Below are 14,019 nucleotides of genomic sequence, written 5' to 3'. Positions count from 1 at the left end.
GTTACTTGGACTTGCGTTTTCTTTTGAGCAGCATCTGTGAATTGAGGTCATGCTATAAGTAATAATTCATAATGTTTTCATTATTTAATCTACAAGTTCTTATAATTTCAATCAATTTTGAATTAGATCCTTATAGTTTTTTTTTATTAGGTTCTTATACTTTTATTTGTTTTTAATTAGGTCGTTGCACTCACTTTTCTTTTTATTAAGTCCTTATAATTTCACTAAATTTTTAATAAGGTCCATGTAGTTTTAATTTTTATTTATTAATTAAATATAGACTTAATTAAATAGATTAATACTGAAATATAAAATATTAATAATTAAATTAAATTAATAATTAGATAATAAAAAAAGTAATACAAATAATTAATTCAGGAAAATTTTTTGGAACAATTAATTTTTTTGTTGAAAAAAATAAAATTATTATAATAATTCATTATTTTTAGAATATTATTCTTTATAAACTAATATTAAATAATATATACTATTTTATGTTTATAGAATAGTACTATTAGAATTTATAAAATAAAGAATAAAAAATTCAGGGACTTAATTAAAAATAAGGTAAACTTATAAAGACTTGATAAAAAGAAAAACAAATGTAAGGACCTAATTAAAAACAAGTAAAAGTATAAGGACCTAATAAAAAAGTAAAAAACTATAAGGATCTGATTTAAAATTAGTTGAAACTATAAAGACTTACAGATTAATTAATGTTTTAAATTTAAGTGTCTTCATTGAACTTACTCATCTCTTTATGATATATTCTCTCTTTTATTTGGTGTAGTGTCTGTACTCTTAATTCAATAGATAGATCAATTTAAAATATAAATTGTTTAGCAAACGTGCAGCTCGTATTAAATTCTATGCATATTTTTATTGGATCATTTTTTCAGTTTTATCTCTTTATTTCTATCTCTTATCTATGTTAGTTTTCTGTTTGAATTTAAATGTTTAATTTCTCACCTAAAATTCTCTTCAAATCAATAATGAAAAAAAGTTCCTACCAGGTTATTATGCTGCATGGGAAAAAATATATAGTTTCTATACAAGTGCTTAAATTGATTATTACTAAGAACAACTAGTAACTTGAGATTAATTATTTATTATAGAGTTATAATTTTGAACATTTCATATAATTTTGGGTTGAACAAATATAGAACAAATATGCCTAAACTTGAAGATTTTAAAATATGGAGACATAAAAATATGCAAACATAGATTAAAATCAAACTGAACTAAACAGAAGTAAAACCAAAAAAATGAATCTGATTTTTTTAAAATACTGTAGAAGGATAGACTTAAACAAAAATAAGAATAAAATAGTGCATCCCTTATCATTGAATAATTCACACCAACCGCTTCATAAGTCAAATAATGTACAGAGTCAACGTACATGAAAATAATGACTAGATTAGGGGCCAGCGTTCAGAACTTTCAGTTTTGGGCTCGTTTGTGACGCCAATTTATGCCCAAGTCATAACCACATGCAAGGAAAAAGACCAAGTCTTTGCCTCAAATCTGATTTCTCAAGTCAACTCAAGTGTTGCCCCAAAAAAGAAGAAACAAGGGAAGATAGTCGTTTGTGTGAATCTGAACTTAGCATTAAGCTTGGTTTCTTAGAACATCATCAGAAGTTGGGTTTTGGAATTTGAAATCTGAGAGAGATATGGAGAGTGAAAACAAACAAGTTATGCAGCAGGATAAGAAGCAGAAGAAGAAGGAGCTTGAGGTCTTCGATATCCTAAAGGAAGCTGTTGGCTTAATCTTTCTTAAGAACATCAACTTCATCATCTTCACCTTCCTCTGTTCGCTTCCACTCTTCTGTTTCATGGTTTACTTCGAAACCTTCCTCCAAGAAACTCTAGCTGAAACCTCAGACATTCTCAACATACCACCTGATTACTCGCGATATTATCATCGTTCGTATCCAGACGAAATCCTTGGAAGATTCAGTAAAAATTATGTCCTTAAGCTGATTCAACTCGGATTAATCTACTTGGTGCCTCTCCATGTCTTAGATCTCTGCTCTGCAATTGTTACTATTGATTTGGCATCAAAGCTACGTTCAGGAGAGAAGCATATGAATCTCAAGGACATGTTTCAGAAATGCATTGACACAACCAACTTGGGAGGCACGTTTATAACTTCCATATTTGTGCAGTTCTTAACTAACTGTCATATGCTTGGATTACTATTTATAGTCACCATCTACTTAGTTGTGTTGAGATATGTCAGTTTCTATGGGCTATTCGCAGTAATTTGCAGTCTGGGTTTTGCAAAACTGTTAGGAATGTATTTAGAATGGAGTGCTACGTGGAACATGAGTATTGTGATCTCAGTATTGGAAGGGATTCATGGGATTGATGCGTTAGTACTTTCTGGTTATTTCAACAGAGGCTGTCAGAGGAGAGGGCTGTTTCTGATGCTTTTTTTCTTTGCCTGGGGACAATTTTTAAGGATTCCATGCCTGTACATAGGATGCTACAAAGAGGGGAATGGAATCATAGTACAGGCAGGATTGTTCTGTGTGGTGAATCTGCTGAAATGGGTGGCCTGTATGATCTATTTCCATGAGTGCAAGGAAAGGAAAGTGAAGAAGAAGGTTGATGAGGAACTGGGCAAAGACACTGAAGCTGTTCATGAATGAAAGAACTAATTGGTGGCCACAAAGTGAATGGTGCAGTTTATTTGATATAAGAACTAAGATTGGGCTACTGGCAATCAAGCTTGAGAAAGAGATTAGTAATTACTCTCATCTAGTTGAGTAAGGAGTTATATTTATCTCTATTGTTATAAATAATCTGAAATATCTATGTGTATACATATATATCATAAAACATCAGTTGTTTCTTATCAAATTTCAACCTGCTCATCCCATGAAGGCTTCAAGAGTAGTTGTGTTTGCTTTCTATCTGCCGTTCCCAGATGCATGTGGTATTGGTATGTAAAACTTTGTTTGTATGATTGGTTTAAACAATATAAACAGGCCAAACCAAATCTCTGAGTTTTTGTGTGTGTGTGTGTGTTTTGAATTACAAAGGTTCAAATCCATGTTTGATTTGCTGACACGTTTAAGGCTATATTTATATGTAGCTTTTTTATATACTTAAATATTAGAATAATCAAATATGACAAGTGCATGATTTTCTATAATACCATAAAAGGTGGATGATTAAACTGGTGAACCATAAATTGGTTTTGTTTTGATTACAGATATAACAGACTGCGTATAAATCTTCCCTTTGTTTAATAATTAGTTCAGTTTATCTATCATTTTATGGGAGAAGTCTACGATGAGATTCGTAAGTTTTACCACAGAACTATCTAAGTGAAAGCAAGACGAATTTGTTTTTCTCAAGAAATCAGACTGATAGATAATAAGCAGAATACAAAAATTGACTAACCACATCGTTCATAAGCCAGTAGCAAGCAAGACAGATAGCAAATCATAAGAATGCATTCTTATTTGAACAAGAAGGTGAACAATTGGCATGAAACGAGAAGGTTTATTAATAGCTCAACTAATTCCAACATCACCAATCATTTTTTTCATAAAGAAACATAGGTTAGTTCATTCCAAGTATCCTCTGCATAAGTCTTACTAGCTGATGTTGAATTCGAGTCCTAAATTATTTGGTGATTCATTGATAGGCAAACCACTCTAGTAAGAAAGGGAAGGTAGCTTTCTGCAACAGTTAACATGCTCCTCCAGAATCTGGAAAATATTCTCAATTTGCTGTAGAATCGATCGCTCTCCTGGCAAACGATGGCAGGCAAAATGCCGCTGCATGAATCTGAATAGAAACGAGAGGACTTATGAATAAAGACTGTCAAAAGGTACCAATTTGAATATAAGAGAAAATGGTTGAAACAGAAGCAGACCTCAGAGTTGTAAAACTTGAGCGGCCTTACTGATTTCTGATTATCATTAGCATCTATGGGGTTCACTGGACGCTTGAAATCGACAGGAGGTCCTTCGGTTGAGCAAAGCATAAAACCAATTACCCCACTGAAAAGGAACAATAAAAGCAACATCAGCGTGGATACTCATTTTCAAGTTATTAAAACAGAGTTCTCCTGCAAGGCAGCATACAGATTGAGACAAGTCAATTTTAGAATGACCTTTTCCTAGAAGAATAGTAAAGAGTAAACTTATCACTTGGGTCCCTAAAAAATGCATTCTCCATCATCAGTACTCGAAACAAAATAACCATATCATTTTTTTTTACCAAAAAAAAAAAAAAAAACCATATCATTCTACTTCGATATCATTCTGTCATGAATTTGAATTGATGATTGGGAAGAGCTCAAGACATTACCATATTAAAAACAATTGTAGTTAAAATGATGGTAATTGAATTTTAAGGGATATATTGGTGGCTCATACATCTCTGAAGGACTCACAATAGTTCAGTCAAAACAAAAATTATAACAATACCTTGGGTATGTGGGAACTGAAGTCCAAGCATATTCAACAGAGCCTTTAAATATCTGGCGACAATTGGCAACAATGCCCTCAATAATATGCATATGAAGCCATATACTTTCAGCCTGAGTGCTCACAACTCCTCCAGGACGAAGAGCCTTCGCAACCAACTCAAAAAAGGGTTTCTCAAAAAGCTCCTGAGCAGGACCTGGATAATATCTCATATGTTTAGATAATAAATTAAATTGCCATTGACGAACCAAAATTTTAGAGGACACACATACCTATAGGGTCAGATGAGTCAACTATAACTGCATCATAAGTTCCTGTAGGAACATCTTTCAAAAAGGCAACTCCTAAACCATTGAGACAAGTGACAATGAGATGAATTCTCCAAAAAGAGCAAGTATTTATGAAAAATAATACGAAGATGATCATACCATCACCAATATGAAGTGTTACACGTGGATCATCAAACCCTACAGCTACTTCAGGGAAAAATTGTTTGGAAACCTGTAATTATGAGCTTAATTTAACACTTAGCATGCAGCTGCCAGAAGCCACTGAGCTCAACAATATAATCATTTCGAGACAAAGTAAAAAAGAATCAGCATGTAATAAGTAATATTTCTTCAGTAAATTACCACTCAGCTGAGAAAATACACGGATGAGTGAAGTAATGCATGAAAAAATAGAGTAGAGGCCTGAGTCGTTACTCACATCAACAACCATTTTGTCAATTTCGCAAATGTCTATCTTCTCAACAGAAGAATGCCGTGCAACTTCCCGCAAGACTCCACCATCTCCCCCACCAATAACCAAAACCTAAGAAAGAAAATTGCAATGAGGAAAATAATAACTAAAACAATATAACCAGCTAATCATTCCCCAACAGCAAAATGTATCCCTATTTGACTTCAAACATGTCTATGTTCATTATATCCCTCAAATTTTGTTTTAAAACAAAACCAAGACTGGTTCTGGCCAGCCATAAATTAGATGTTTCCCCTAATTCCATAGTGTTAGCCTCAACTCAAACTATTGCCATTCAGCAAACTATCTGTGAAAGGCTATGGTCAACTCAGGCACAAATCAATAGGAAATGAAACTAATGTTGCCAATCTAAATATAACGAATGGTGCTGCATATATTATGCCATGGTTAGATCAATAAGATATGCTCATTACCAATTCTTCTAAGCTTCGGGATGAATTCATATACTACTTCACAGTACTTTGAGCGACTTGTCAACCAACAAATGTTAGGTAACAGAGAAAAAAAATGTAAACAATACATATAGTAGAATTTTGGAATTATCTGAGGACCTTTTTGGGATTTGGAATGGAGCATAGAGGAAGATGTGTGATCATTTCCTGGTATGCACATTCATCTCTTTCAGTGAGCTGAATCACACCATCCAAAACAAGAACCTTTCCGTATGATGATGACTGTGAAAAAATTGACAGCATTGCATTGTAAATAGAGAAAGGGCCGTGAAAATGGTATAAAGAAAAAATAACTTAATATGCTGAAACTGAAGCCTCCTGTACCTGGAAGACCATCACATTCTGGTAATCAGACTTCCCTTGGAATAGGATCTTTTCAACTTTTAAAGAGTGTGCCTCTCCTGCAAAATAACAACCAAGTTCCAAACCATAAATATAATCACAAAGGTAGATCCATAAGATCTGGCTTACATCTCCAGTGTATCAGTAATGCTCTGACCTTGCCAAACTACGGCTGTAAGATGCAGAGATATTCATTTCACAGAAGACAAAACAATTAACGTACGACAGTCGCTAACAGAAATTATGTATACTTGTATAGACGCCTGAGCAAAGGAAATAGTCCTTCATTGGTGCATAGGACAAAATTACAGAGAGTAATAAAATTCTTTCTTTTTTATAGTATGCGACAATGCATATATTTCATGAGCACAGAAAGAAGTGATAACAGTTGCATCTACCCAAAAATTAACTTCTTTCTGGTGCAAGGTACCAAGCCGAACCGCGGCTCTCATATGTGCAGACATCAAAATCAGAGCAACAAACAAAAAAAAAATGTGCTCAGCGAATCTGGTGAGCAGATAAGGGAGAAATCAAACTTGCAAATGTAAGTATAAAACATGACAACCATTAAAAACAACTTGCCTGTAGTAGCAATTAGGGGGACATTATTGAAGACTCGCTAGCGGTGGTTATACTTTCGGGCACATTCAGACAGTCAATTATTATCAATCCTAAAAAATGCTTAATTATCATATTAGGGAAAAGCAAATGATGCAAAATAGACAGAAATCAAGAAAAGCAAACAGCTTCCGTAAAAAGAGAAAAGTCCTGGCCAACTGACACCAAAACAAGTAATCAACTAAATCACCTAAAACTATAGTGTGTGCTTTCGCGCAGGCACGAATCTACAAGAAATGGAACCAGGAATTATTATTAATGATTAATATCAATTATCAATGATTAATGGTCTATCTTCGTATCCTCATATGAGAAAGAATGGTAACGTGTTCTTGTATTAGCAACCAAACAGGGGAAAGGAGGCAGCTTCTGAAAACATCATATAAAGGGTTTTGAGAGAGAACTAACCCGGCCACATTGAGCTAACTTCGGAGAACCAGCCAGGAATCACTGAAGACATAAAATCAGGATGCTTGCCACCATTCATGTCTGTCTCCATGGAAACGGTAGAAGCAGAGACCCCATTCTCTTCGTCTTCCCTCTGCCTCTTCGCAGGCAAATCGCAAGACTCAACGACACTCTCTTCAGCCATGGCTTCCCCACCTAGCTGTGTCAAAGAAAATCTCAATTATTGAGCCTTTGGAACTCCAAAAGCAATGATTTTGATAGACTTCACTACAAGGGACGACCCAACACTCTTGGCATGGTGTAATATGAAGCGAGTTGGAAAAAAAGAATCACATAAAGACTGTGTGGGGTACGTTGGAAAGTAAAAGAATCTGCTTTGAAGGGAAAGCGTTTGATTGGTGCGGGAATTGAGGCGAGGAATGAAAGGGAAGAAAATTTTATATCCAAACAAAGCCTTAAGAAATGCATGTTACGTGTTACTTTTTGCCAAGTACAAGGAAAATGATAGAGCTCTCGATTAGGGTTTTCCTTTGGGATTTGGTGCTCTTCGCAATTTGCATTTTGCACCATCTGGGTTCCCTCGTTTTTGTGGTCAGGGACGGATCCAAAACGAAATGGTATAAATATTTAAAATATATAGATCTTTAGGAGAATGACAGGAAAAAAAAACTGAAAATTATAAATCTCAAATTAGGTTTGATAACATAGTTTTATTTGGTATTGATAATCTGAAATTGTAAATGACAATAAATTTTTGTTAACATTTCTTATTTGGCATTTACAAAATTCCAGCTGTTTTTTTTGTCATTGTCCCTAAATGTTTTTCTTAAAATTTTTACCTAATTATAATTTAGGCCCTACTTTTAACTTGATGCACCTTAATATTTATACCTTTAACTTAATTCGATTCCTAAATTTTAATTTACAAATTTATAATCTTAATCATTTATACTTTAAGTCCCTAAATTTCATAAAATACATAATTTTATTTTTTTTAAAATACAAGAACTAATTTTTAAAACTTTTAAACTATAGATACTAAGTTGTATAGAGTGTGGATGACGAAACAGCCAAAACTATGAGTGCTGCGTACACCAAGTTAAAATAAAAAGATTAAGTTACAGTCCAGTTAAAATTATAAAGATAAAAGATTTTCTTAAAAACAAAGCAACAAGAAAAAGTAAAAATATATGGCGAAAATTTTAATATCAGGGTCTCTTGATGCTTACCATCTACATTCACATTAGTTAAAAACCACTATGGCTTCCCAGTGTAAAGCAATTTGATGCCAAGAATAATATTAATATTAGCAAAAATTGCAGCAAGCCATATAGGCTAAATTATATAAAATCCTTCTGAATTTTATGTCATATATAAATAATCTTCGCAATCCTTAAAATTCATGGACCTTGAAAGTTTACATTTATATTGATAACTCTTATCCTATTAGTTTTGTTCATTATTTATTTGCAAATAGTTCAAAGTTTAAGAACTTTATTTGCATGCAAAATTCAACTTCAATTGTTTTTTTGGGGGGAAAAAAACTGAGTTCTTCATTGAAGAAAGAGGGACTAGATAGATAACCTGAAAACTCGAAGGTTGGACTGTGTATTCATAGGCGGACATTGTATTTATAGAGAGAGAATATTTTAGGAAGGTAAAATATTTGCATTTTCTGAAAATAAGACATTCCATGATACTTATCAATTACTCGGATGCTTAAATGTATGACATATTTCACATGTTTATCAAATTTTTTTTATATTAACCCTATTGATATTTTTTCAATAATAATCAAGTGAGGGAGGAAGGGAGGGATGAAAGGAATTAAAGAAGATGATTAAAGTGTTTTAGAAAAAAACATATTATATTAACTAATTTAACTAACATATTTGATATACTCAAATTAGTTAATTAAGCTCTACATACATTAAAGACCGGAGGAGTAATATATTATGATAGATTTACTACAGTCTTCCCAATATCTTAGTTAATAAGATAATATATGATTTGGATTTACTATTATTAAATCTTCTTATATAGTTACAATACCAGAAAATAAATCAAGTTCTAATTAATTTAGCAAAAAGCCTCATTTGATATTCTCACCCATAAAGGACCTAACAAATCTAAATAGGGTTGATTAAATATTTAAATTTTAGAAAGATGTCATTTGAAAAGAAAATTTTTTGTCAAACATTATTTTTAATCCCAAATTTTTTTTCTAACTTTCTACTTTTGATCCATAATTTCATTTTAGTTCAAATTCGCAAAAAAGGTAGCATCTATTATAGCTTTAGATAAGAATTTACAAATTGAACGAGATGCTCAAGTGATGACTTAGATCTTACGTTTCACTTGCCTTTTCTTCTCCTAACAAGTCCAAGGCTTCTACATTAAGTTCATTCATGGCCCACTCAACCTTGTTTTAGAAAAACAACTATGGAAGGAGCTTATTTCTCACAGCTGGTATGGATGAATCGTTTTCATTTAGCGACTAACAATGTCTTAAATATGATTATCTTAAGGAGCCTATTTCTCACAACTTGATGAATCTTTTTCATTTAGTGACTAATAATGTTTCAAGTATGATTACCTCCAAGAGAATATTTGTACCCAGCCAAAAAAAAAAAACCTTGTTTTAAAAAGGCGTTGATAACTTAATATCATTCCTTCAGATTTATTAAAAGGCAATCACTTTATTTTTCCAGCATAAAAGTTCTACTGAGAATCAATAGTCAAACAATATTCTAAAAATGATATTATTCTTTTGTTCAGACAATTAACCAATCACAGAATATAGGCATTTTTTTCCTTTTCTAAAGTATTATTCCTAGGTCAACTGAATTTGATAAATAAGAATATTATCTTCACCATAATTGAAATTTAACTATATTTTTTTAATATATTTTTCTACATATTTTATATTGATGATATATTTTTGACATGCCATCATTTGTTTATAAAATCCTGTCATAGATTGTCACCTGTGAGGGCAAGATTGATGACATTTTAAAATATAACATGGTCAAAGACCAAAATGCATGCTATATAGACCTACTATTTTTCATGACAATAAAATATTCTTTTTTTTTTCTTCTGAATTTGATACTTTAGTTTCAAGCTTTGTGACTTTAGAATTAAGTGGGAAATCTCTTTTTGCTGTACATGTGTGGATATGCTGAGCTAGATCAGGCACTTTGCATTATTCTTTGATTGTACATCTTTATATTATGTTCCCCTTTTCACTATTCTCTAGTCAAGTTCATACAAGACAACAATTAATCTGTCATATAAGACCTCTAATAAGCTGTATAATTCACAAGTCAGTAACTTAGCTGAATGCATCTAATAAAACTTATAACAAGTAGCATTATTTATATTTATTTTTTCCTCTCTCTTGTCTAACAAAAAGAAATCACCCGTTTCTCTTTAATGGTAAATTAATGGTAAGTAGAATAACTCCTGCAACTTTGGTGATTCAAACTCATTAATTTCCTAACTACTTGAAAGCTTATTAAAAAAAAAACAATGAAGAGTGGAAGTTATGGGGTGAAAAAGAGCAGTACTTTCATATTACTTGGGAGACATACATATTATTGAAGATATACTTCAATTGATGCTTGCATCGTGCAGCATTTTTCATCATAAATACTTAGCATGCACATTACTTGATGAATTAGAGCAGACACATAAATAAAAATGCTTCCTTTCGAATTGACTTTTTACTGTGTTATCAGTTTAATACCCATTCTTGACCCATAAAATAGAATTACAACATTCCTCATGCTTCCCCATTATAGAGAGGGGAAAAAACAATGACAGAAAAAAAAGTAAACATTTCAAAATAGCTTATGCACCTTAGTGGCATTCTGGTGGTAAAACTTTGAACCTGGGTCTGTCATTACAGTAAGAGTAAAACATTAATTTCCTTCTTGCCCAGTCCATGGCTTCAATCTGCTGCTGTGACAGCTTTGTAAACTCTGGTCCATTAACTGGGTCCAATGAGCTTGAAGAAATGACCTCGCCACAAGAAGGCACTGTGGATTCTGTGGGATTTGATTTGCAGCCAGTGAGTTCCATTTCTGTAAATGAAACAACAAAAGGACCATACTTATAATTAACTGGGTATTTTCCTCCATGAGTGGCCCATTTTGAACCATCCCATATTGTGGCATGCACTGACATTGGCTTTGATGGGTATATAGAAGGGTATTTGCTGCCGTGTGTGAACTCCCTCACTGGTATGTTGTCCACCAAGAAACTAAAAGATTCAGAGACATCAAGATAAATATATAAGTTCTATAGCAAGTTGCGCTATTCACAAACCAAAAAATAGTGCGACTCATTTTTCAAATTCCCATAATGCATGAAAAAACATGTCTAGTTCTGGTTATATCAAAATTGTTTTCAAAATTTTGCTGAAGTTTTAGTTCTGCTTCTCAAGTTTAAAAGCTTGTACTTGAGTCTTTTATAGTCTTGGGAAAAAATCACTCATTAAAATCCTATCAATACTGTTAAAATTCAATTAACATGGCTAGTCATTTATTATATTGTCACTCTAATATGGATGATTGAAACTAAAAATTTGATTATTTGGTATCTGAATATTTAATGCTTAACGGGCACATGGTTGGTCATGTCAGCAAAATCTAGCAATATAGTGATGGACTTTCATTGAAAACATAACCGAATTAAGAGAAAACTTTAGTAAGAATCTAGGTACTCAGAGTAAATTTAACATTTTCTCCTGTCTTTTAAGGTTGAAACATGATTTGCCTTACACGGTGTGATAGTTGTTCCAAAGTATGCTGTAATGGTGATACTGCTGTGTTGGGTCAAACCAGAGATAGAACTTCTCTTCTCTTCCTGTGCTGACACTCCCATTGGCATATATATTTGTCTGAATGACCCAGTCGTTTCTCTTGTCATGACCAAGCAGTTCAATGTCTATCTCATCATGGTTGTGAGGGAACACATCTGCATTCGACAGCTGAGATTTCCTCTTGTTAATTCTTCAGAAGCTATAGTCTCATAAACATTTCAAAGATGAAATTATTAGAGAGATTAGAGAAGAAGCTTACATAGAAGGCTACTACAACTCCAGATGACTGACCAGCGGGTAACTTGATGGCAGCGCTGAAGAATCCATAGTAGTATCTGGTTCGCGAGACCACACCAGAGCCTGAGAAACAACAGGAACTCAAATGGGTATCACAAAAAGCTCTCAAAGATTAAAACTTTATGCATTGATTTGAGCAAGCCATGATTGTAACCTGAAGTTTTGTCCAGAGCCAGAGTGGCCATGGACCCATTATTCAGAAACTTGATATTTGAGGCACCAAAGGATTTAGAAAACCAAAGATCAACTAGAACATGAGGAAAAGAATCCGTTAAAGGAGTGACACTTGGAGCGGTATAATAATGCCTTTCATGAGAACAAACACAAAGTACTAGGCAAAGAATTATCATCAGAACTGAGAGAACATGCTTTTGCTGCCATAATGCCATGTTTAGTGCAGAGATGAAGAAGAAACATGGCAGGTTGGTGTGAATTATATAATGGAAGAGGATCAGTGATGATCTTAATCTCTGCTTAGTTGTTTGCCAGCTGGCTACCTCTTTTTTAGTGTCTTCTTTGGGGTGGGAAATGCATGTGTGTATGTTGGCTCTAGCTGATGAAAAGATAGAAGGAAGTTGGGTCAAGACTACTCTAAATTTCTTGTATGAAGTTAAGAATGATGACTCTGATTACTGGTACAAAGACAAGTATTAAATGCATGGCATGGCAAGTTAACTCAAGTAGGTAGCTAAATTAACTTAGGTCAAGACTTGGAATTTTTCATAGGCAAGGATTGGAATTCCTTGTTAAGCATGGAATTCTGTGTTGTTGGTTAATGGTTGTGGTTAGGATTCATTAGAATTTAGGAAGTGAGTAATTTATTTGAAGATGACGAGTAAAGCGCCTTTGTTTATTATTTTAGAGAAGTACTAAAATGAACTCTGTTTTTTTTTTTTTGGGCATCAGATTATCAAAACATAGTCAATGAATCAATGGGAGGAGGATTTCATGGGCAAGAGAGATTCAGTACAATCCCACATTAATGATCCTTCTGGTACAATGAAAGACTTTTTTACCTCTTAAGAAGTGAAGGGAAAAAAATGAATGGAGGTGCATTTTAAAGATATATTTTAAATGAAATAGCTTTATAATTTTTATATGATATATATATATAAGTTGTGTAAACTTTGTGACTAAAAAAAATCATTCATAAATTCCAAAATTTTAGTTGAGAAAAATAAAAAGATCATCTAATCAACTTTTTAGGTAATGAAATTGGATTGCTAGTAATTTCCAACACAATTTCAACAATTTATACTCCTCCGGTTCTAAATATAAGACACATTTTGTTGTGAAATTACACTATAAAAGGGATCTTATATTTAGGACCGGATGAATTATTATGGTTTTCATTTTTTTAAGGTTTGTAAATAAAGTTTTAAGATTATAGAATGTGCACGTTTTATGATAAATTTGTAATTAATATTTCTAAAACTTATAATTGAATGTGGTGTACTGTATACTCTACGTTAGATTTTTTTTTAATATGATTTTAGTTTATAATTATATACTCTCTCCAATGCAAAATATAAAAGTTAATTAGGATTAATTTGCTCATCTCAACCCATTTTATATCTTTAATTTATATATATTTTAAAACTAATCATTTTGATTGCACATATGAATAAGGGGGTTTCCATAAAAAAGAAAGGAAAAGGTGAAAGCGCAAATAAATTAAAGATGATATTTTATGAAAAACAATCTATATATATTTTAATAAATAACTAATTAATTTTTTTAATTTTTAAAAATTAGTTATCTAATTTTATATTAATATAATTTTATATAAGTGTATCATTCGATTTTTGTTTTTTTTTTTTTTTTAATTCCATGATGGTGTTAATGTCATTCTCCTTGAGATCTTTTTCACA

General features: G+C 32.5%; 3 protein-coding genes across 4 annotated transcripts; 1 reads left to right on the top strand and 2 right to left on the bottom strand.

Annotated features, from left to right (window-relative positions):
• The first annotated feature begins 1,672 nt into the window (after nucleotides 1–1,672).
• Nucleotides 1,673–2,653, top strand: LOC114739802 (uncharacterized). Its single transcript, XM_028927879.1, has one exon. The coding sequence runs from the start codon at nucleotides 1,673–1,675 to the stop codon at nucleotides 2,651–2,653; it is 981 nt and encodes a 326-aa protein (XP_028783712.1).
• A 731-nt stretch (nucleotides 2,654–3,384) lies between these two features.
• On the bottom strand, nucleotides 3,385–10,606 carry LOC114739798 (spermidine synthase). Of its 2 annotated transcripts, XM_028927875.1 has the most exons (11): nucleotides 10,596–10,606; nucleotides 7,027–7,315; nucleotides 5,983–6,059; nucleotides 5,758–5,880; nucleotides 5,153–5,257; nucleotides 4,873–4,945; nucleotides 4,717–4,788; nucleotides 4,445–4,640; nucleotides 3,889–4,015; nucleotides 3,690–3,800; nucleotides 3,385–3,654 (listed from the first exon to the last, which is right to left on the bottom strand). In XM_028927875.1, the coding sequence occupies exons 2-10, from the start codon at nucleotides 7,208–7,210 to the stop codon at nucleotides 3,735–3,737; spliced, it is 1,023 nt and encodes a 340-aa protein (XP_028783708.1). In that variant the 5' UTR covers nucleotides 7,211–7,315; nucleotides 10,596–10,606; the 3' UTR covers nucleotides 3,385–3,654; nucleotides 3,690–3,734. The 2 variants fall into 2 exon arrangements, with proteins under 2 accessions (XP_028783708.1, XP_028783707.1); XM_028927874.1 differs by having other exon boundaries at nucleotides 3,385–3,800.
• A 281-nt stretch (nucleotides 10,607–10,887) lies between these two features.
• Nucleotides 10,888–12,537, bottom strand: LOC114739799 (probable xyloglucan endotransglucosylase/hydrolase protein 33). The gene is made up of 4 exons (XM_028927876.1): nucleotides 12,303–12,537; nucleotides 12,111–12,211; nucleotides 11,811–12,019; nucleotides 10,888–11,290 (listed from the first exon to the last, which is right to left on the bottom strand). The coding sequence occupies exons 1-4, from the start codon at nucleotides 12,535–12,537 to the stop codon at nucleotides 10,888–10,890; spliced, it is 948 nt and encodes a 315-aa protein (XP_028783709.1).
• Nucleotides 12,538–14,019: the final 1,482 nt, after the last annotated feature.

The sequence above is a fragment of the Neltuma alba genome, unplaced genomic scaffold (genome assembly GCF_004799145.2).
Source record: "Neltuma alba isolate B1F8T4 unplaced genomic scaffold, ASM479914v2 tig00002910_pilon, whole genome shotgun sequence".
Lineage (NCBI taxonomy): Eukaryota > Viridiplantae > Streptophyta > Magnoliopsida > Fabales > Fabaceae > Neltuma > Neltuma alba.
The sequence above is the reverse complement of the archived record's forward strand: the minus strand, read 5'-3'. Positions and strand labels throughout refer to the sequence as shown.